The sequence below is a fragment of the Phragmites australis genome, chromosome 7 (genome assembly GCF_958298935.1).
Source record: "Phragmites australis chromosome 7, lpPhrAust1.1, whole genome shotgun sequence".
Lineage (NCBI taxonomy): Eukaryota > Viridiplantae > Streptophyta > Magnoliopsida > Poales > Poaceae > Phragmites > Phragmites australis.
This window is the reverse complement of record NC_084927.1, coordinates 38,712,675-38,736,163: the sequence shown is the minus strand read 5'-3', so window position 1 is coordinate 38,736,163 and position 23,489 is coordinate 38,712,675. Positions and strand designations below refer to the sequence as shown.

At 43.7% G+C, this 23,489-nt stretch overlaps 2 protein-coding genes, 1 long non-coding RNA gene and 2 pseudogenes across 4 annotated transcripts; 3 read left to right on the top strand and 2 right to left on the bottom strand.

Annotated features, from left to right (window-relative positions):
• The first annotated feature begins 99 nt into the window (after positions 1-99).
• On the top strand, positions 100-3,593 carry LOC133925352 (probable magnesium transporter NIPA4; annotated as a pseudogene).
• A 2,491-nt stretch (positions 3,594-6,084) lies between these two features.
• Positions 6,085-9,136, bottom strand: LOC133925349 (farnesylcysteine lyase). Its single transcript, XM_062371296.1, has 5 exons — positions 8,574-9,136; positions 8,096-8,269; positions 7,272-7,631; positions 6,851-7,026; positions 6,085-6,753 (listed from the first exon to the last, which is right to left on the bottom strand). Exons 1-5 carry the CDS (start codon positions 9,051-9,053, stop codon positions 6,468-6,470), a joined length of 1,476 nt encoding a protein of 491 aa, XP_062227280.1. The 5' UTR covers positions 9,054-9,136; the 3' UTR covers positions 6,085-6,467.
• Positions 9,137-9,491: 355 nt separating this feature from the next.
• Positions 9,492-17,123, top strand: LOC133925347 (SNF2 domain-containing protein ENL1). Its single transcript, XM_062371294.1, has 20 exons — positions 9,492-9,696; positions 9,794-10,653; positions 11,190-11,320; positions 11,403-11,457; positions 11,659-11,895; positions 11,986-12,041; positions 12,123-12,213; positions 12,712-12,849; positions 12,936-13,019; positions 13,314-13,523; positions 13,611-13,682; positions 14,381-14,461; positions 14,549-14,667; positions 14,776-14,887; positions 15,317-15,385; positions 15,468-15,562; positions 16,022-16,150; positions 16,245-16,316; positions 16,400-16,529; positions 16,609-17,123. Exons 1-20 carry the CDS (start codon positions 9,525-9,527, stop codon positions 16,777-16,779), a joined length of 3,084 nt encoding a protein of 1,027 aa, XP_062227278.1. The 5' UTR covers positions 9,492-9,524; the 3' UTR covers positions 16,780-17,123.
• A 2,899-nt stretch (positions 17,124-20,022) lies between these two features.
• On the bottom strand, positions 20,023-21,638 carry LOC133925353 (protein STAY-GREEN LIKE, chloroplastic-like; annotated as a pseudogene).
• LOC133925354 (uncharacterized) lies at positions 21,228-21,971 on the top strand. 2 transcript variants are annotated; one of them, XR_009910936.1, is made up of 3 exons: positions 21,228-21,364; positions 21,447-21,822; positions 21,868-21,971. It is a non-coding gene; the product is annotated as an uncharacterized LOC133925354 (long non-coding RNA). The 2 variants fall into 2 exon arrangements; XR_009910935.1 differs by having other exon boundaries at positions 21,864-21,971.
• Positions 21,972-23,489: the final 1,518 nt, after the last annotated feature.

The window sequence follows — 23,489 nt, the reverse complement described above, 5'->3', positions numbered from 1 at the left end:
TTCAATTAGTTCTGGCATGGGCCCATATGTCATTGACACCCAAATCTGGGGTAGATGAGGAATTTACCTATTATATAAAGGTAAAATTAAGTGAATACTATCGTAAAAGTGTTTGTATTGAAAAATACTATCGGCTACGAGGATGACATATGGATCTAGGACCCACATGTCATCCTCACTCCGAACCCAGCAAATTGCCCCTTATATAAAAGGCAGAACATGGAACAAAGAACAACTCGACACGTATTTTTGGAATTAAAAGCAAAAACTGCAAAGAAAATTCACCCATCTCGCCACGCCACCCCTCCCCAGTGAGGCCAGGCGCTCCGGTGAGGTCAGAGAGAAGCCGACAGACGCACCTACCTCCTGATGCCACCTAGGGCACCGCCAACCCAATCCTCCTCGCGGTGAGGCGAGGTGATCATATTCCCTTCGTAGGGTGCCTAGCCTCGACCGCCTTCGCCTCCTCCTCCTCGGCTGGGGGGTGGTGGTACACAGGCATGTCGGCGGACAACATCAAGGGCCTGGTCCTCGTGCTCTCCTCCAGCCTCTTCATCGGCGCCAGCTTCATCATCAAGAAGGGCCTCGAGAAGGCCGCCTCCTCCGGTGTCAGGGCCGGTACCCATTCTACTTCCCCTGTCCGTGCCTTTCTTCTATTCATTATATGTGTCATCATAGAATGGACGAGCAATTGGGGACGCATCAGCCTAATCACCCCTGTGACCCTTATTCATGCGAATGCCTTGCAATTTCGATTCGCCATTGGTGCGCTACTTATTTTTCATGTCATTGTTTAGGTAACAATCCTAATAGTTGGAGTTCAGTGGCGGCAGTGATGTTCCTAACAAAATGCGGCAGCTGATTATAGCTTATTACTGATTTACAACATCAAAATGACTAATGTATCCCTAACGACCTGACTTGTTGGTTGACTAAAAATTGCATTACAGCTAAATTGTGGGGGATCTAACATAAATGCTACAGTGACTAATACTCACCGACCTGATCCCTCTGATTTGCTAGTATATCCAGAATTGAGACGATTTACCGCTTGCCTGGGCCCTGCGCTGAATGTTATATTGGCATGTATTCCTGACAGAGATAATTATGTCATGTTGCATCTCCCTCTCATGAGTTGATATCCCAATTTTCAGCCTTCTGTTGTTGTTTTCGTGAGCTCCTGCTCAGTTTATTTATATGACTTTTGTGGACCGTGGTGTCTGTGTGTTTCCCTGGTGGTATGATACATGTGTATTAATGTTCCATGTTATGAAAGGGGTTGGTGGTTATTCTTATTTGTATGAGCCTCTTTGGTGGGTTGGCATGATAACAAGTAAGCGCTGTTCTCAGTTTTACTTTACTTTTATTCTCTATTTTTTGTTTCATTCTAACAGATAGCTTGTTACCTTTCTCTTTTGGAAATTCTTTTGCAGTGATTGTTGGGGAAGTTGCAAATTTTGCAGCTTATGCATTTGCTCCAGCTATTTTGGTCACTCCTCTTGGCGCTCTTAGCATTATTATCAGGCACGAATTTGAGTCGCGATACTGTATACTTTGCCTTGCTGAAATTTTTTCTGATTCGTCACTAATTTGTAGCTACCTTCTGTTCTGCAGTGCTGTGCTTGCACATGTAATGCTGCGGGAGAAGCTGCACATATTCGGCATTCTTGGTTGTGTCCTATGTGTTGTGGGATCCACCACAATTGTCCTTCATGCCCCACTGGAACGTGAAATTGAGTCGGTGACAGGAAGTGTGGGATCTGGCTACTGAACCAGGTATTTGCTATTACATTGTTCTCTATCTGCCCAATTTCCTAATGTTTCTTGAAGTGGCACTTATTGTTCTTTATAAATAGCACCACACCAAGTCCTAACCACTTGATGTTGTTTTTCAGCCTTCATGTGTTATGTAGCACTGGTAATTGCTATAGTTGCCATACTTGTTTACCAGTTTGTCCCACTTTATGGTCAAACACATGTCATGGTCTATATAGGTGTTTGCTCTCTTGTAGGTTCCATCTCGGTATGTTCTCTCTTGATTTATCCAGTATTTATTGTCTCTAGTTGTGTACCTTTTACAAAGGTGCTTGTTGAACTATGCAGGTCATGAGCGTAAAAGCTCTTCGTATAGCTTTGAAGCTGACCTTTTCTGGAATGAACCAACTCATATATCCACAGACATGGGCTTTTACTCTGGTTGTTATCTCATGTGTCATTACACAAATGAACTACTTGAACAAGGTATTCTTATTTCCTCACTCTGAACCAAAGTGGTATTTTCCCTCCTTACATGATATATGCCAGCGTACTAGTGGGGTGATGACAACTCTAAAAGTTTACCAGGCCTAAAAAGAGGTGATTGGGAAAATAAGTAAATGGCATATGATTTAATTATTTACTCCTCGAATCCACCAGGACTAGTAGTGCCTCAAAATGTCCAAAATTTCCAATATATTTGATCCCTAGGGGAAATTAAGTGAGACTTTTGCATTATTGGAGATATGATTCAATGAGATATGATGATGAAGCTTTAATTAGCATTGTATAAGCTGAAAGTAATTTCCTGAATGCTGCTTTGTTCTTACCAGCAAATCATAACATCATAATGACACCAAATTTACTTGCATGACCAATGAAGCATTTTTTCCCTAAACAAATGGTGACCGTAATTTCTTTTCTCCCGGAGTGCAGGCCCTTGACACATTTAACACAGCAGTTGTATCACCCATTTATTATACCATGTTCACATCGTTAACCATCTTGGCTAGTGTCATCATGTTCAAGGTATGTTGTTTCAATTGCTTTAGTTTATCGTTTCTGTTTGCTGCTTTTGTTCTCAAATTTGACCAAGGAAACAGTTCCAGTCCCCAAGAATGATTCAGCTAGGTTTCCTACCCAATTACAAACGGAGATCCATGAGTTTCATTTGTATAGCATGAGCTTGAGCTTCAGGCATACTCTGCAAATGCATCTAGTCAGAAGATGAAAAGCTGTTGGTTTTTTATGCATCTATGTGCAGGACTGGGACAGGTAAAATCCTACACAAATTGCGACAGAGATGTGTGGCTTTGTTACGATCCTTTTGGGAACATTTCTTCTTCATAAAACAAAAGACATGGCTGATGGTGCTATGAATTTCTCGTCATGCTGACATTTTTTTCTTCTTGCTTTTGTGATAGGTTGCGTGTTCAGAAACCATATTAATTTATTTTTCTTCATGCGTCACTGTAGGGCTTTCAGCTTCATCTTCGTTCCGTCTTCTGATGTCTTCGTCAGTGCGGTTCTCCAAGTAAACAGACGAAGATGGTGAAGGAATTCCTCTTAGATCGTCAGAATCATTCCGGTCACCATATTGATGCTGGCTGAACATTAATTTACACAAGTTCTCTAGTCTAGGGCACATATACATGAGCAGATTTGTATGTTTGCACAGCATACATGAGCTTAACTGCTCTTTGGTTAGCACTGGAGTGAGAGTGCTGTTAAGCTATTAGCGGTGCGGTGTTGTGCGATCTCCTCTACTGGATAATTGGATACTCATTTGATCACGCAGGACAGGAGCAGGATGCTTGAAATAAACTGACGAGTAGTCTGTTGTGTTGTCCCCTGTAAGTCATACACCGGTTGAACCCACTCCATCATTGCAAACAGAAATAAGTGATCGCTTGCACCAAATGCAAGCCTTAGCTATATGCATGCAATAAAGATGGGAAAATCATACCAACTGTATCGCCAATAGAACTAGCTATATGCAAACAGGTGGTGCACAAGCAATGCAGGGATCGACACATATATGATTTACAGAAGAGGCAACCACCACAATCGATTCATTTCCAACCTTCTGATGCATATTGCATTCAAGCATGCGATAGGCATTACCGATAAGCTTCGGTCACCTAAGGTAACCTCTTCCAACTTTTACATATATTCTGCAGGTTCTACACAGCAACAGGTAGGCTCAACACATGACAGCCTGAGGGTACTTGCATACAGCGGCAGGGGAGAAATGCGATCACATACTACAACAATGTTACAGCATACTGAAAACCAAGTTGTCACACAAGTCGGACAAATAATGCTCGACATCATCATATCAAGCAACATCAATCATCAGGGTGTTTGCTACTGGAGGTCATGAGTGACGCCTATTCACCTCAGTTACTGGAAAGAGGATCTTATAAAGGACGTCATGTATCTTCCAACGATGTTGCCAATAGGAAGAGGTCCCCTGTTACCACAAACACCACAAATATTATCACTATTAGTTCCCAAATAATGGCTACAAAAACAACTGCAAAACAGCCATACAAAATCAATTTGACACATTCTGGCAATAGCAAACACTACTCTTGAAGTCCTAGCATCTAGGAAACCATTCTCCTAATATAGTGTCGATGCTAATCACGGCATGCTATCTATAGTCAAATTGGATTGCATCTCCAAAGCAGCATAGGAGCAAGAGCGCACAGTTAAGATGCTTAGCAAGAGATTTTTCTCAACAATTGAAGCAGTCTAGGGTAATATCTCAAGCTTAACAATCAGTTGTGATTTGAGCTTGTGCAGGAAGTGAGTGTGTTTCTTACCAGGCACGAGAATCACAGCTGTTATTACGGTTATCACCCATGACAAAGACATGGCCTTAGGGAGGCGCTGCAGGAGGATGCATCATTTCAGTAGAGGATTCAGGCACGCAGCAGTTAAGGAAAATGGAAGGAAGAGACCATCCACCATCTGAGGCCCGTTCAGTACAAGGCACTCAGCAAGTCAACAACATGGAGCTTTTGTCATCTTCTTGTAGTGAATGAAAATTCTCTCATCATATCTGTTGACCCTTGTGTTAACAGCATTTTAATATCTCTGGACCTGGCAATAACAACTCAATGTTGTTCAAGGAGAATGCTCACTGAGTAAAGATATGCACAAACCATTGCTTCCATTGTGTATGACGCTTGTGCTGCTATATAATGCTCCTTTTGTGCAACACCATTTACAATAAGCTGCCCTTGTCGAACCTATAAAATGGTCGGCATAAGAGGACGTTGGGTGACTACACTTGGTGAATAAATCTCCGCGCGTCTTGGTATGACCATATTGGCTGGAATAAATGACAGTGATGCAGTTTACCTCAATGAAATCTCCAGGTGTGGCCAATATCCTCTTAATAAAGACAACATCCTTACTGACACCACAATTCTGAAACTCAAAGCTGCACATTGTGAGACTGGAAACAAAGCAAGGAACTAGTAAACAAACGGAAGGAGGAAGAAAAAGGCATGCATGTAATGCCGTGGGCACTTTGAAAAACACTATATCCCCAATAGACTGCCAGTATGTAACCTGGAAGATGGCATGGAGAATTAATTGGGTAATAGATAACGCGTTAATTAGGTCAAAGAATAACAATGCGATGAGATTGAGGCTGTTGGTTTAGTAAATTGTAGGTGAGCGAATAATTGGACCTTGGGGTTGTGGACTATGACTGACTGGGGAGCACACAGCGCAGAAGGTGAATGCATAGTTTACATAGGAGGGCTAATGTTACGATTAGGGATGGTAATTTATCCCGATTATCCGTTTACTTATGGATAAATATTCGAATAAGGTAAGATATGGGTAGCAAATGATACCCACAAGTATGTTCGTGAGTAAAAAATACTACTTGACGGGTAAACGGATACGAATATGGGTAAAACATATATTTACCCATAAAACTTGTATATCCGTCATATAAATATCTCATTTTCAAACCCTAACATTCTACATCATATAAATACCTCGCCCCGGCCTATCCCGCTGTGTCGCTGCAGCCCCGCGTCGCAGCGACACTATTATATTTGTTAAATAGGCGATAGGTTCTCGCCCACTGCACAGGTAGTAGAGTATAGATTTGTAAATTTTAAAAACTGACATATATTTGTAAATTTTGAAATAAAAAATATAAAAATAAAAAACACACGCTCTATCCTATCAAAACACACATAGAGACCGCCACCACTGGGGGTTTATCCCCTAGTTGCTCTAGGATGAATCCTAGACGCAACATAAGGTATGCACATGCATACACAATAAATAAGATATACATACTCGCACACTAAAAATCTAGAATCTTCCAATGTATCTTTTATCGTTATGCCTAGATAAAAGAAAACACACACACGCACACCTGTTCGATCGTACAGTCAGATTTAACTTATTACAAAGCTACAACACATAGTTGAGGGGCGGAAATCTGAATAAAATGAAGTCTAACAAGCTAAAAGAAGTCCGAAACTTCAAACATCACATATGTTGTTACAGAGTCTCCATCCATGCTTTCTGACGAGCACCATAAGGAGAAAAGACGCCACTCTTTAATTCAGAAGAAAAACGTTAAGAGCCCACCAAACCAAATGTATGCATCTACATGGAACCAAACCAAACATCCGAAATGCCAAGGACATGAACCCCGTGATCCTCGGAGATCAGCTTCACAGGTCTACATGCCGACGCCAGGATCCTTCCTCTTCCTCCTCCTCCTCCTCAGCGAATGATTTGATATGAGGAGCAGCAGACTCGGCTCCTCTTTGCCTCGCAATGATGAGCCGAGCCACGTTCTCCGCTGCCACAGCGCCTGTCTCAATGGCGCTTGCTGCGCTCTCAAAGGTGTTCACGTAGTACAGCTGCTTCCCATCCAACACTATCGGAGCAAAAACTTCTGGGGCTTTGTAGTGTGGGTAAGCAGCCCAGTTTATCCGAATCGTCTCTTTCCTTGCGCTGCTCCTCATTGAATCAGGCCCATCAGTTGCATATATAGTTTTGTATTGCCACCCACAAATACAACAATAACAACCCTTATCAAATCAACTCTTACCTGAAGATCTGATCCAGCAAGCCATCATCCAGCTTCGCACGCGAGAACACCTTATAGGTCATGTCATCTTCGCTGTACTTCTTCAGAACTGAGATACTTGAGAAAGGGATACCAGGGAGCTCCATGGTACCTATCAGCTCTGGAATATCTGACACTGAGCTTACACCGAAATACCGCTGCAACCGTAACAAACAGCAAACACAAGTGACTTCTCGTCAGTCGTCCTAACCAAGGAAGACTAGAAGAGTATAACAGGCTTTCATCAATAACAAGTTAACATCCTATCGGTTGTTGCTGCTTATGTATGTTGCTCTGTTCATGTCTGTTTGTTAGAGTGTTGCTCTGTTCATGTCAGGAACTACAAAAATGACGAAAATCTCAGTGTTTGTTAACGATGATAAATTGGTACACCAACACTTACAGGGTTCAAGAGGCCCCTGACAAAGGTTGCATGTGTATGCTGCATCTTCCTCGGTGGAATGGAGATTGGAGGGCTAAATGTAATGTTCACCTCGTCAAGAGGTGTTGCCACCACTGTCACTGTACAGTTGTATTCATTCCCTATGTTCGATTTCAGAACATAATAATCCCCGGCATCAGTGATTGAGTCTATGCCTTCTTGGAGATGCAAGGTGGCGTTAGAGATCTTTAGCAATCCGGCAGCTAGCTGCCAGTTGCCTCCTTTGACAGCCCATAATCCTGACTCAGAGCCAGCTAAAGACACAGCACCTGCGAGGCCACTTATACGCACGCTTTGGCCATAGTTGATCCTTGTTATCACCTGCCAAGGATAGGGACAGAAAAGCACTGATCATGCCTATCAGAATAAAAAAAAGAAGTTTAGGGGGAAATTAGATAAATTGAGATTTTCTAGTAACAATACATGATACACCTTCCAGCAGAAAGCATGAGGCAATTAGTATCATATCTATAAAGACCGTAGAGTAGTGAATTGTAATACCATGAATATCATTCGTGAAAAAGTGGTCTTGTTCAAGGCGGGAAACACTGATCTAAACCATATGGGAGATGCTAAGAGATTTGCCTCTAGCAAAATACTATGCATTCGAGAAGAAAATGCAAGACTACTATCAACTACAAAGGAGGCTTAGCTCAAATTCCACACAATGCACAAATTATGGAAGCCTAGGACAGCTAGAATTAAAATATCCTTATCTGCCAATATAACTGTGGGTTATGAACCAACTGAGATGAGGGAAGACAAGAAATTGAGAAGAATCATACAGTGACGAGTTCCGATATAGTATGCGAGTTGAGGCCGGCATCGATCAGCTCCTCCTCGAGGGTCCTGTGTGTGAGCCCATAGAGGCCCGTCCATTTCAGCATCTCTTCAACTGTGCCAAACACAGGGCGAGATTCGAATCCATTGTAGAAAAGCGTAAATCTTTGCAGCATTTCCTGCATAGCAATATGTAACTGATTAGCAGACCTGACCAAGTTGCTTGTTAAACAACTCAATCGAGGGGCTGGTAATTCTTTCTAGCAGAGCAGGCATGATGAATTGTGCAATTTGCTACCATATGAATTGGCATAGGAATAGGATGGTGCCTACCATTATCAATTTTATTTGTGAATAAAGAAAGTTGGTGGCCTTTGGCCTTGGATATCTATTAAAAAATGCATGCAACCTTGACACGTAGGAGTAGGGTATAGTAGAAGATAGAGGAGAGTAGCAGAGCTGCGAGGAAGAAGAATTACTAACCTGGACAAATCTGTCCATCTTGAGCAGGGAGAGGCCATATCGCTTGAGCAGCAGCAGCGAGTTGAGGAATCCGTGCAGCTTGCGGCGCCACCAGGAGCTGCCGGGCGGTGGCGGGCGGAGCGTGTGGAAGACGAATCGGTGGCCATCCCAGATCCCTAGCCAGTCGTCGTCGCCTCCAGTTTTGACGGCGAGGCCTAGGAGGTCGGCGAAGCGGCGCGCGTGTAGGTTGCGGGGGTGGATGATGGAGCCTCCGGCCTCGAAGTGGTCGCCGGCGATGGCGACGGTGCCGAGGCGGCCGCCGACCTTGGGACGGCGCTCAAAGACGGTCAAAGACCCTGGGGCGAGGGAGGTGGTGTAGTTGGTGAGGAAGAAGGCGGTGGAGGCGCCGGAGATGCCAGCGCCCACGATGCAGATGTGGCCGGCAGCGGAGGCGTGGGGGAGGGGGGGCACTGGGAGGAGGAGGAGGAGGAGGGGCAGCATCGATTCCGATTCGATTCGACACCTACTCCGTGCTTTCTTCGTCACTCTGTACTCTGTAGAGTAGAAGTTTTTTCAGTTGACTAGCTTCGATGAACTTTTTTTTATTTTTATATTTCTTAAATCGAAAAATTATATTAAAAAATAGGTATTAATTTTGAAAAATCGTACATTGGTGGTGACCAAGCGGTATTAGATGGGAGCGAATGACGGACGAACGATACGTGTGAGCGAGCTGACGTGAAGACAACAAAAACTGACGATACATAGGTTAGAAATTTTTTAGCTCGAAAATTTGAAAAGGCTTCCCCCTCTCTTCGTTCGTCGTCGTCCTCCTCCTCCTGCAGTGAGCAGTGAGCAGTGAAGCAGCGATCCAATCCCCCCCCCCCCCACACACACACACCAACACCGAATCACCAAAGCAATCCCCCCCCCCCCCTTCGACCGTTCGTCCACTCCGGTGGCCTGGCCTGGATGGCGTCTCCCCCGCCTTTCGATATCTGCGACGACCTCGACGACGACGACGAACCCGCAACCGCCACCCCCGCTGATCGCCATCCCAAACCCGCCGCCCCCACGCCCAACGGCCTCAACGACCGCCTCCTCCGCCTCACCCAAAACCCTAACCCTAACCCGCCGCCTCCAGGTATCGTATCGTATCTATCGGCCTACTCGCTCCTTTATTTTTCCTCGCCTCATCCATCAATCGCGCGCGCCCGCTAACTCCTCGTCCCCTCTCGCAGAAGCTCCTGCCCAAGAAGCCCGGAAGGTCAAGCTCGCCGGCCACCGCCGCCTATGCAAGCTCGCCGCCTCCGCCTCCACAACAGCCCAGGAAGAGCAGGACGACGACTACAGCATCCGCGACATACTAGACGATCTCACCACCCGCCTCGACTCTCTATCTGTCCACAAGCACAACCCCGCAAGGCCGACACTGCAGCAGCTCGCCCCCCTGCCGTGCGCCGTCGCCACGGACCCAGATGAAGACCACGGGAACGCCTCCTCGCCCCTTCAAGTTTCTAGCTCCGATGAAGCTGCGACGGTCATCACCAGTGGTGCTAATAAGCTCCAACCAGCACAACCTACTTCAGTCACCTCAGCTTTTACTGCTCATGCCCTCGAGGAGGTCCACGACAAGGGGGTGAACAGAGGTACCAACAATAGGGGGAGAAATAGGGTATCAAAGGCTTCATCCTTTGTGGATTCTGATGTTGATGATTCTGATTATGACGACGGTGAGGAGGAAGGGACAGCAACAGCTTATGCTGTTAAGCATATAAGAAGGAAGGCATTGACAAGGAGGGCGCCTAAGGCCTCGTCATTCAGGAATTATGACGACGACGATGGCAACCTGGGGAAGGAGAAGGAAAACCGTGGAGTTGTTGAGAATGATGCTGAGGATGTTGGCTGGGAGAAGACGGAGGACTTCAAGATGGAGCCCACTGGAAGTGCTGCAACATACAGTCCCTACAAGCTCCCAGGAAGGATATTCAAGATGCTTTACCCCCACCAGCGTGAGGGCCTCCAATGGCTTTGGGTTCTGCACTGCAGGGGAACCGGAGGGATCCTCGGTGATGACATGGGCCTTGGCAAGACCATGCAGGTCTCCGTAACTCTCCCCTTTTGCTTCCACTGCTCTTTTGTTGTTGTTTTTTAATGTTTCATGTTCCCCACGCTGCCATTTGATTACACTAAGGCCAAGGTAGTATTTTCTGTCACCGCTGATGCTAGTTTGTTATGTCCTTCTTCATCTCAGGGATGTTACCATTGATTGGGGCTTACTTCCCAATTAGTGGTAGGATCAGGGGAAGTTTTCTTCTAGTTTCTTGTGCTACCTTTGTGTTCTTATAGAAGACTACAGAAATGTGAACATCCAGATCCTTTTGTACTGCTTAGTTTCTGTATTTATGAAGCAAAGCAATTTTCTTCAGACAGAATCATAGACCTCTTTTGTTGCTTTAGAACCAGTGAAGTTACAGTCATGTCCCAGTTAGCTTCTTGTGTGAATTTCATTGACATTTTCTCCCCTTTGCCACCAGTTTATTTTAATATTAAGAGATGCAATGTGAACCCATTTACCTTATATTTATTTGTGGATTCCACTAATTGGTGCATGCAACCTTAATTTTTATTGTACAGGTTTCTGCATTCTTGGCTGGATTGTTTCATTCTCGTCTAGTAAAGAGAGTACTCGTTGTTGCCCCAAAGACACTTCTAGCTCATTGGACCAAGGAGCTTTTGGTTGTGGGCCTTAAAGAGAAGATCAGAGAGTACAATACACTATATATCTTTTCTCGAATTCATAGGACTCAAGTCCTTTTAGTAGGTGCTAATCATCTTTTTTTTTTACAGCTACTCTGGCCCTAGCACAAATATCCGCAATTGTGAGCTTCAGTATGCTTTCAAGGTCCGTTCTTGTACCACAACGATATTTTCCATGAGGATTATTCTTGATCTGGCTTATTGCAACTTTGCAGTTCGTAATGCTTGAAAGTTTGAACAGAGATTGATTTATGCATATCATCATTTAAAAGAAATACCCAGTTCTCTCCCAAGATATGTAATGAATCCTAGGAAATATTCAACTCCTTTTATCATCTTTCTATAGGAGGGTGGTATTCTCCTAACAACCTATGACATTGTCCGGAACAATTACAAGCTGATAAGAGGTAACTCCTACAGCAATGATTACAACGATGAGGATGAAACATTGTGGAATTACGTCATTCTTGATGAAGGGCATCTTATTAAAAACAATAAGACACAAAGAGCCCAAAGTTTATTTGAAATACCTTGTATCCATCGCATTGTCATCAGTGGAACACCTATACAGAACAACTTGAAGGTATCCCTTATCCCCCCTCACAATTCCTGAAACTTTGTACTTTACGCGCTATCCTATACGTGTTGCAAGTAAACCTGATTATTATTGCAGGAAATGTGGGCTCTTTTTAATTTCTGTTGCCCAGATGTCTTGGGTGATAAACAACAGTAAGTCACTCTTATTTTCCTGCATATCCAAAGTTGCCGGTTGCACAATCTAGTGTCATTTATTTCTCTATATTATTACAGGTTCAAAACAATGTATGAGATGGCTATCCTTCGAGGAAATGACAAGAATGCTACCGCTCGAGAGAAGCACATTGGCTCAAATGTAGCAAAGGTACTAACTTCTTTCCTGTGTTTGTGTTCTACTAAGATATGGATGGTGTTTGAGTCCTGGTTCCCTGTTATTGTGGTTGGACAAGCGAAAAACTTCTGTATTTCCTCATTGTTATGGGTTCAATGAATTTGGAGAACAAAATTTCCATTTATGTTCGCATTTTGTACTGTAAAAGCTTATGGGGTTTGGTATATTCCAGTTTGTGCAATGATTTTGAGAAAATAACGCAGTTAAACATCAACAAAATTGTAAGTTTAGAGAAATTCATATATCAACTAGGTACTAAATTTATCTTTGACTGGACCCTTGAAAGCAATGCAAATAGGCTGCATTCAGACTTCAGATTAAATAAAATCTACATTCAGTTAAAGCACCGACTTTTGATGCCTTTTTTGTGTGTAAATGCCACTCACCACTCCAGATCATTACTTTTAAGTATGTTGCACTTTACTTGATATAATATATGGTTTTTGGTTGGTTTTCGACTACATTTCACAGGAATTAAGAGAACGGATCAAGCCATACTTTTTGCGACGCATGAAAACTGAAGTTTTCCTTGATAGCGGCACATCAGAAGAAAAAACTCTATCCAAGAAGAATGAGTTAATAATTTGGCTGAAGTTAACAGCTTGCCAGGTTCAACTTTGCTGTCACTGCTGTAAAAATTTGCTTGAGTTATTGGTTAATGGATATTTTGCTAATTGCCTTTCTTTTGGGTGCAGAGGCAATTATATGAAGCTTTTCTAAAAAGTGAATTAGTTCATTTAGCATTACAGCCAAAGGGTTCACCCTTGGCCGCAATCACAGTAAGAATTACCTTCAAAGCTTTTCCTTTATAGTTTATACTGATATTGTTTACCTTCATTTGCCCTCATGTTGCCTGCTTCCTTTGGGTCTTGAGGTTTATCCCGTCAATATTGCTCATCCTGTATTTTGTTGTGGAAGGGGATATTTACTCATGATACGGTGTTGTTGATAGTGTTGTTTTTATGATGCACATTGTAGTTGCTTAATGAGCTATGTTGCCTATAGAAAACTTTGTTGTGTGCATGTTTATTGATCCAATTATGTTTGGTAAACTGGTTTCTTTTCTCAAACAGATATTGAAGAAAATATGTGATCACCCACTGCTATTGACTAAGAAAGCTGCTGAGGGTGTCTTGGAAGGGATGGATGAAATGTTAAATGATCAGGACATGGGAATGGTTGAAAGAATGGCCATGAACCTTGCAGATATGGCTCATGATGATGATGCGCTGCAAGTTGGTCAGGATGTTTCATGCAAGTTATCTTTCATCATGTCCTTGTTGGTAAGTATTCTCGGATGCATGCCCATATTAGTTGTTACTTATGTATTTGTCCATCTAAATTCAAATAGTTAACTTCTGATGTTGCAGCGGAACCTTGTTGAAGAGGGGCATCATGTTTTAATCTTTTCGCAGACTCGTAAAATGCTAAACCTTATTCAGGTATGCTGTTGCTAGTTTAATCCATTTTTCATCACCCTGCCACAGTACACTTACATGTGACATTTTTCTTGTGTTTTTTTTAAAATACAATTTCTTTTAATTTGATACATGTTTAGAGCAAAGTAATCTCTTTGGACCTTTTGTTACTCTTGAGTCTAAATGCACGTGGATAAGGTCGGTAACTGGAGGATCACATATTCACATGTACAGCCAGTTGCCTCCAGTAAATGTTTGGTGACATTAACATACATTGATTCATTAGCCATTACTATCACATATGTGCAATTCGGAGGTGCAACATCAAACCTGTTTGTCTTGGAAGCTTTAATACTGCTATTGGCAATGACACCAGCTAACAAATTACTGCATCTGTCTAGACTCCACACCCCACCCCCACCCCTATCCAGTAGTGGTTGAGATACATTTTTTAGAGAACTTGAAAGCAATTGGTCTGATAACCACGAGTATTAGCTTGCCAGTTGCTTTTTTGACCTGTGATCTACTGCTGGCATTAAGTGTCAGTGATGCTTTGGGCTTTTGGCACCAGAATGCTATTGCAATCGTCATTGACAATTCCTTTTTTAACAAGTGTATCCAATGTCATCATTTTTTATTTTTTTTTAAATGATTGCCTACATTTTGTGTTATAACTTTGGCCTATTAGCTTAACAGTTTCAGTTGTTGGCTTGTTGCAACAGGAAGCCATATTATTAGAGGGCTACAAGTTTTTGCGCATTGATGGTACCACCAAGGTTTCTGAGAGGGAAAGAATTGTGAAGGTTCCTCTCCGTGTTTCCTTTTTAAAGCTTTATGTCATGGACTCAACTGTATCTGCTTTGTTGCTTACATGCATTTGCATCCTACAGGACTTCCAAGAGGGTCGTGGAGCTCCAATATTTTTGCTAACCACACAAGTTGGTGGACTTGGACTTACACTCACTAAAGCGGCTCGTGTCATAGTAGTTGATCCTGCTTGGAACCCAAGGTATCTGAACAATGACACTTCCTTATTAACTCTTAATTGCTTTAGGTTTTCTTGATTGTTTGTCACTACAAGGTTTTATCCTTACACACTCTTTTTTTCTATTTACAGTACAGACAATCAAAGTGTTGATCGCGCTTATCGAATTGGGCAGACCAAGGATGTGATTGTATACCGCTTGATGACATCTGCAACCATTGAAGAAAAGATATACAAATTACAGGTTCCAATATCATCGATAGTTTTTACCTGCTGGATGCCTGTCATTCATATGCAGTTCATTGAAGCAATTATTAGGAACCTTAGTAAAAGTATGAGCTTCTTATACATGAGTTGCATGGTGAAATTTTAGTTGCATCGCTCGTGTTTCTCTTTGCACCTCCATACTACCGAAATGTGCCTTTTAGGTGTAAAATCAGGTACTAATTTTTGTTAAAATAACATTTTTTTCCCTGATAGGAAACTTGGGAATGTAATGTGTAGTTGGGTATCTTTTACCATGTCATGCACACACCTATTTTTTTATCTTGGATATCTCCAGCTTTTCGTTTTGTGCCTTCACCTCACATTGCTAGTTTTGTTAAAAAAAAAAGAAAAAGAGTTGTGTAAGGAAAGCTAGACTGTGAGTAGTAAGATATGATGTTTTTTCCAGGTCTTCAAGGGAGCTCTGTTCAGGACAGCTACAGAGCAAAAAGAACAAACACGTTACTTCAGCAAGAATGTACTTATCTTGATTCCATTTCGTGTCATTGTTTTCTCAATGTTTTACTGGGTACTTATGGCTATCTTGTTTGTACCTTCAGGAGGTTCAAGAGCTTTTTAGTTTACCACAACAAGGTTTTGATGTTTCTCTTACGCATAAGCAGTTGCAAGAAGAGCATGGTCAACAAGTTGTTATGTAAGAGATGTTTCCATTAATCTTTAATTGTAGCACAACTACTTTGAACTTGATAAGTGGACTCTGGACTGCCTCTTATAATCTTACATGTCACTTTTGAAAAGTTAATTATTGATATTCCCTTTAATTTTTACTGTACATAATTGAGGGCTCCACTTATATGTTTAATTACATCTTCACAGAAATTTAAAATGAAAAAGGTTGTGATTATTACCACAGTGTCGATCAGGCAGAACCTGCACACTCTGCAAAGTTTTGAATTTCCTCCAGGATTTTTTGTAGTCGTTTTGATACACAGAAAGCATTCGTTATTTAGCAGAAGACCATGGAGTACACCAAAAACATGTAGCAGCTAGTTTTCAGATGAATTTGCTGCTTGATCAGTGTGCAACAGTTGCTCATAATTCTAAGCTCACTGAAAACTGCTGAGAAGTTTTCCCTGTTTAATGCATCATACAGGGATGAGTCTTTGAGGAAGCATATACTGTTTTTGGAGCAACAAGGAATAGCTGGTGTGAGCCATCACAGCCTCCTATTCTCTAAAACAGCAATCCTGCCCACATTGAATGAGAACGATACACTGTACAGGTTAGTCTCCAATTCTTTACCTTGCATTAATGTGTGTTCTTGTTATGATTGTATGTAAATTGACATGCCTCAATTATGCTGTTTTTACGTGCAGCAAACCTCGAGCCATGCCCATGATGTCCCAGAACTATTATAAGGGATCCTCATCTGACTATATTGCCAATGGGTAAGAACCGTCATTTTTTTCCTGCATGAGTGGATTGTGCTGCATATGTAGGTCCGTTAAACATGTCTTGTTGTTTCGCGTAGGGCGGCTCTTGCGTACAAGCCAAAAGATGAACAATTCACTGCCCGGAGGTACTGTCCAAGCAACAGAGCAGAGAGTCCTGAAGACATCAAGGCGAGAATCAACCGCCTTTCGCAGACCCTCTCCAACGTGGTAACTCTCTCAAGTTAATCTTGCATTCGCCCAACCAATGTATCATCAGACGTCCCGGGTGCTGAACTGTTGATTTTAGGCGATGGTGTCGAAGCTACCTGACCGTGGGGAGAAGATAAGGAGGCAGATTAGTGAGCTGGATGAAAAGCTGACGGTGATCGAGTCTTCTGCGGAGGAGAGAGGGGCCACCGAGGTGATCTGCTTGGATGATCTCAGCGATGATCTCGGCGAGGGTACGAGGGGTATGTAGTGTTTTGAAGCACGCAGACGCAGCAGCATTGCGTTCATGTTGCTACTTATTATTAGTCACTGTGTTGTGACTGACGACTCCTTTCCCCTAGTATTGTTTTGCTCCCGGCCGGCTTTCACTAGGACGTCGAGTCGAGTATTTCGTAGGAGTCATATGGAAAACCTGGTGGCATCACGCAATTCTAAGCTTAATTGTCTGTTTGCTGAATTAGGGCGTCGAGGATAGAATTTGCAAATACTTGACTTTCCAGGGCGATGAGGATAGATTGTATCTGCGAAGGTCAGGGCAAGGCAAACCTGTTAGTCCTATCCTATTATAAAGAAACTAAACTCATAGCTGTATCAGTTAGTTGTTTGCATGTTGTGCAGCACCAGGTCAAATTCGGTGTTGTTTCTCTCTCTCTCTCTCCCTCCTTTTCCTTGGTCAAATAACTGTTTCATTCTAATGGAGAAAATTAAGAAAGGAATAGCTGCGAAGAACGATACCGATCATGCAATGGTTAGAGGTGAATGTTAACTGTTACGAGAGGGGTCCGCAGTAGCATCATCTCAATCATAGGGTTTAGAAAAAATATTAGAATCGCACTCATCTCAAGCGTTGATCAATCATAGACTCTGATTTAATTCAGGGGGGAACAACAGCAAATTAATCACGCACGCGCGCACACATGCATTGTGTTGAGATGGAGAATGAGTCAGAGGAAGATGAAGCGATCCATGGAGATGAGGTGAGGTCATTTTCAGCTGAGCTTGGTACTCTCCGCACCGACCAGCTGTGTGACGCCCGTCTCCGCAACTACCGTCGCCCGTTTTTCTCCTCCATCTCCTCTCTCTGCCCATGCCGTGCCGCAACTGCCGCCGAAAAAGCCGCCGCACGATCTCCACCCCGCGCCCCTCTCCGCAACCGCTCCTCCCACCTATATAATCCAAATCAAACCTCCGGACGGGCCTCCTCTCACCACACCGCACCCAAAGCCCCAAATCTCATCGAGTTTCCTCCCCCAGAGCGCCTTCACTCTGTCGCCGAACCTTCCCCGAAGGTTGCCGCCGTCGCCGAGACGTTGGAGGCCGCCCCGACGCGAACTTGCCCCTCAAACGGGTTCGCCGTCGTCTCCTCTCCGCGTTCCGCCGCTCGCCGTCGAAGTCCGGCCACCGGAGCTCAACTCCGGCGACTCTCCGGTCAAGCACCGCCGCCCTGAGCCCCGCGCCGCCGACCAGAGGAGGAAGACTCAAGGTGAGCCGTCCGATCTTGCAGCTATGGCCACGATTAGATTGCAAAATACCCCTTCGCTAGCCATTCAGATCGCGCCACGTGTCCTCTTTAACCTAGTCAGCTTATGAGAGCCACGTCAGCGCCACGTGTCAGCCGCGTCAGCCGAGCCGAGCCGGTCAGCGTCCACGTCAGCGTGATGATGTCATGCTGACGTCATAAATAGGGTTTTCTAATTAAAAATAAATCTGTTAATTCTTTTAAATATGTACTTTTGCAATTAGGTCCCTAGACTTTTATGATTTCACAAAACAACCCCTGATAGCCCTGTTATTTTACTTTTAGCCCCCTGAACTTTTAGTTAATTGCGAATAGGTCCCTGGACTTTTACAAATCAGCCCCTAGAATTTTCTGTTTTACAAATTAGCCCTTGTTCTTTTTCAGAAAAGCCCTTGTAGCTTAAAACCCTCATAACTTTTTCATACAAGCTCCGTTTTAGGCGATTCTCGCGCTCCCGCGATCGTAGCAGCGAGTACTTTCCGTTAGTAGGCTTTTTATAGCGCCTTGCTTCTGTTTGGTGCACTGTTCTTAGTGTTTCTTTTGTGTTGTTTGTCAAAAGTTCCTGCGATTAGTCGATGACGTTCTGGAACAGTTCGAGTGACTTCAAGATCAAGATTTTGACAACACTGAGCAGCACTTCGGAAGGAGGCAAGTGTCTTTGAACATCTTGCACCTATTTTTAGGAATTTATGTTAGTTGTTTACCCTTCATTGCATGCTTGTCTAAATTGGAAACCTATGAATAGGGTTTACTAGCTTTTGTCTGAATATCCTTGTCGCTATTGATGGGTCATGGGAAGAAAATGGTAGATATGCTAGTCGCTGTCCTAGTTGGGTTAGAAGTTAAACTTGATTAACGATTATGCAACATGAATCGAGTATGGTAATCTTTCGTAGCAACATGAAATAGGGATCCTAACAGGATGGTTGTTATGTGGATGGTGCATGAAGGCGCATTTGTTGTGCCGCACGTTAGGAATGTGTCTGTTCCTGTGTGGGGTCCTAAGGACCGGTTCTTGAAGCCTGTAACCTGGCATAACAGCACAACCATGAGGCCTATATGGGTACGGCCTGGCCAAGTAATTAGTGCCCTTCATATTCTGTACGCACCAATGGACGGTTAAGTGGCACAAGAGGGGGCCTCTGCAGTGGATGGAATCCCTGTTAGTGGTGAAACCTTAGCGGGTGCATATGGATTTGGAGGCGCTTTGTAAAGGCCTTGTAGTGAGACCCCGGCTCTACACCCCGGAAGTGTGAAGCAAAACGGGAATCACGACTCGTGGGTAAAGTGTGCAAACTCTGCAGAGTGTGAAACTGATCGATCAGCCGTGCTCACGGTCAAGAGCGGCTTGGACTTCTTCTTGATTAGTTGGGATCAGGGTTCTGGTATGGATGGTCGGGTAACCAGGTAATGGAATTGTCTGGTGAGTTATGGTAGCCGGATATGGAATATCTGGTGAGCCTGGTAGTCGGATGGAATCCGATAAGCTGTTCTTTTTTAAGTTGTGTCTTCATACCTAGTAAATAGGATGCCTGATTCTGGGAGTTGTAGGTTAATGTTGCTTAGTGCAGTAAACCAGTGTCTAACCTTTTCTTGACTTAAGCCCTCATGTCATATTTTCCTACACTTGCGGAGTACGATATGTACTCACACTTGCTATTTCCAAAAATAAATGCTGCTCAGTTGGAGAAGACTACACAGAGATCAATGAAGCTGAAGACTACAATGAAGATGGAGCGTCCTAGGTCGCGTTGCCCCCAGTCGATTGCCTGTGGTGTGCCCTAAAGCTTTCGTTAGAGTTTTCTCGAGTTCTTCCGCTGCTATTCAAAACTCTGGTAATTGTTTCAATAAAGTTGTTTTTGTTCGATATAGAACTGTATATCACTGATATGTCACCGTATGTATGATGAAACTGATCCTGACATACATGTGGAATACACCTGGTTGTTCTTTTGAAAAACCGGGCGTGACAAGCTGTCACTGAAATCATCAAGGAACAAAAATCTGAACCCTCCCTGCAAGAGAAAGCAGCATCTCCTGTTTTCCTAGTATAACTCTGAAACCGACCAGCTGTTACCGAAATCCCACACTGTTGAGATTGAGAAGCAAATGTGCAGCACTATACTATACTGCCGCGGTGCTGCTGAAAAGGGCATGATCATCTATGAACAAATGCTACCACCAGAAATCAAACACAAGGCAAGCTAGAAATTTGAATTTGAAGGATGCGTGTTTCTGTCCAGTGTTTGAATGAATGCACACCAGCAGAGCAAAGAATGAACAATCTTTCCAGATGCTTAATTGGTAGTTTGTGCAAAGAAATGTTCATTCTATAGGATTACGAGATGGGAGTTCAAAGGAGAAAGGCCACCAGGGCGTTGAAGATTGTCTCTAGACTAGCCCACTTCTTCGCCTCTTGGTGATTGGGCTTTGCAACTCGTCCAGTAAATTCCTCTTCAGAACAAAGGCATTATGTTCCCCATCAGGAATAGGATGATTGGAATGCAATCTTTACATGTACTCCCTCCTCGGTCATAAATACATGTTATATTAAAAAAAATACTTTTAAATTTTTTACTAACCATAACTTTCAAAATATTTAGTTTGAAAATCTTACAAACATATACGCAAATTTGTCTTGCAAAAATGTTTTCATAATATCACAAATTCAATGAATTTATAAATATATTCTAATAACAAATAATGATAAAAAATATGTATTGAAGACCATATATTATCTAAAACGTACATATATTTATGCCCGGATAAAATCGAATCCAATAGCTTAAAATTGAATACCTTTGTGGCCTCCTTAGGGGCCCCAGCATTCTATCCGGTTGTCCTTCCTGGAGTTGGAGTGGAAGTGCACCCACACCTTGGCCTCCATCAGCTCCGGCCGCTCCGCAAACAGCGCCGCGTCGCCGTAAACCACCGCCTTGAGAACCAGCGGTAGCTTTTTGGAGAAGACGTAGTATCTGAAACCGGCGGCGAGCTCCTGAAGGAGGTTGGCGCCGCTGACATAGCAATGCACGTGGAGCGTCATCTCCCCGGCGGCTGCCACCTCCTCCTTCCACTCGGCGACGAAGTCGTCCCTCTGCAGCGTGGACTGCCAGCTCCGCAGCTGCTCGCTGGTGGTGACGGCGAGCGTCAGGTTGGCGGTGAAGTCGCAGTGAGTGAGAGTATAGGCCTGGGGGAAAGGCTGCTTCTTGCTCCTCGTCATCTCCTCCCCGGCGAACTCGACCTTGAGCTTCGCCGCGTTGAAGGTCGTGGGAGGTCCCAGTATCTTGGCCGCCTGATACAAGATTCATTTCTTCAGGTATATAATTAACTAAGATGAGGTGATGAGGTGAGCAGATCTAGATTTTGCAGTATTAGTTGTTGATTCTTTATCTTACCAGGGAGGAGTAGACGTCTGCTGCGGCTGCCCTGGTGTCGCAGCTGACGACCAAGAAGCGCAGCGGTTCCCGCCTGCAGCCACCCCTCCTGCTGCTGCTCGTTACGGCGGCGGACGAGGAGGAGAAGCAGAGTGCGGCGCCGCGCGACGCCATTGACGGTGTCGTCCACTTGAGATCAAATCTGGCACGCTGCATGAAGCAAGCTAGATTAATCCAGAATGCAGGAGCAGCTAGCTAGCAGACCTCGTGGCATCTCTCAGGCCCCGCCATCCAAAACAAATCAAATCAAATCAAGGTCTGTATTGTGTCTGGTGGTGGCGGTGGTGGTCCAAGGCACGAAGCAGGCAAGAGAGAGAGAGAGAGAGAGAGAGAGAGAGACGTCCAAGCTAGACTGGGGTCGAAGAAGGCAGGGGCAGAGAGAGAGAGAGAGACGTGGCCGCTGCCATTGCTTTGTGGCTGTGGAATGTTACCAACTAATAGAAATTGAGAGGGGAGAATTGGGGATCGAGCAATTCATCTGTTCTTCCAGTTCGGTGTTCTTTCTTAGTTTGTTACACGGTATAACGAACTCAAATAGAGTTTCCCCTCCCCTCAGACACGCTCTCACAACGCTTACGGACACGCCACGGAATGGACCGAAATCCTTTACACTCGTCATTCTGGCCCAAGGACCTTGGATTTGGTTTCCTCTGTCGTGCCACTCCATTCCGCCTTCCTTCTTCCTTGGCGTATTCGTCAGCAGCAGTCCTCTTCTTCTAGCTGGTCCATCCACCTTGTGCAGTTCCTAGCTCGTCCTGCTTCGTGGTGGTCATCACTGGGTCGGTGATAACCCTTCTTGGGAGACGGCTTGTCCTCAAGCCGGTGCTTGTGGAAATAGTTCACGGAGATCTTCTTCATCTTCCCAGGTGGTGAAAGACTCCGACCAAAGAGATCATTTCGCCAAGACCTAAGGCACCATCTTGTTCTGGCGTCGATGTAGGCAACTATCCAAGATGCATTCTGGTACCTACAGATTAGCTGGCAATTTAGGTAAATCAACATGTACCTATTCTGAAGACTTGATGGCCTTCTTCAATCGGAAAACATGAAAAACCGGATGAATTAAAGATGAGGCTGGTAACCGCAGTTTATAGGCCACTGATCCTATCTTTTGGATGACTTGATAAGGGTCAAAATATTTGAATGATAACTCGTGATTGGCTCTGGAGCAATAGAAGTTTGAAAGTATGGCTGTAACTTCAAATAAACCCAATCCTCAACTGCAAACTATTGATCTGATCTCTTTTTGTCAGCTTGTGTTTTCATTCTGTGATGAGCTCTCTGTAAATATTGCTACAACAATTTGACCATAATCTCTCTCTATCTCTCTCAACCATTCTTGAAGATCAGATGTTTGGCAAGATTCAATTCTATCAATACCCAAATGTCTTGATTCATGGCCGTACAGGATCTCAAAAGGAATTTTGCCCAGAGTTGAGTGATAACTGGTGTTGTACCAAAATTCCGCTAGGGAAAGCCAATTAACCCATTTTCTTTGAACAAGCATGGACAAAACATCTAAGATAAGTTTCTAAACACTGATTAATCCTTTCAGTTTGACCATCCGTTTGAGGATGGTATGCAGTGCTCATCCGCATATTTGTTCCTGTTAATTTGAATAATTCTTGTCAAAAAGAGCTAGTAAATATATTATCTCGATCTGAAATAATAGCTCGAGGAAGACTATGTAACTTGAATATGTTGTTCATGAAGGCTAAAGCCACTTGGAAAGCAGCAAAAGGGTGTGCCAAAGGAATGGCTTATCTCGATCTGAAATAATAGCTCGAGGAAGACCATGTAACTTGAATATGTTGTTCATGAAGGCTTGAAAGGACAATGATGTCGTCTAAAGAGGGATAAATAGGTGTTTTTACAAAAAAATCATCCCCTTTTACTGTTGGCCTAAACTTGCAGCGGAATATAAACTAACGGATTTTTCACAAGTGAAAAACCTAAATATGCTAGGCTCAACTAGTGTATAATCACCTAAATAAGTGTGAAAATTAC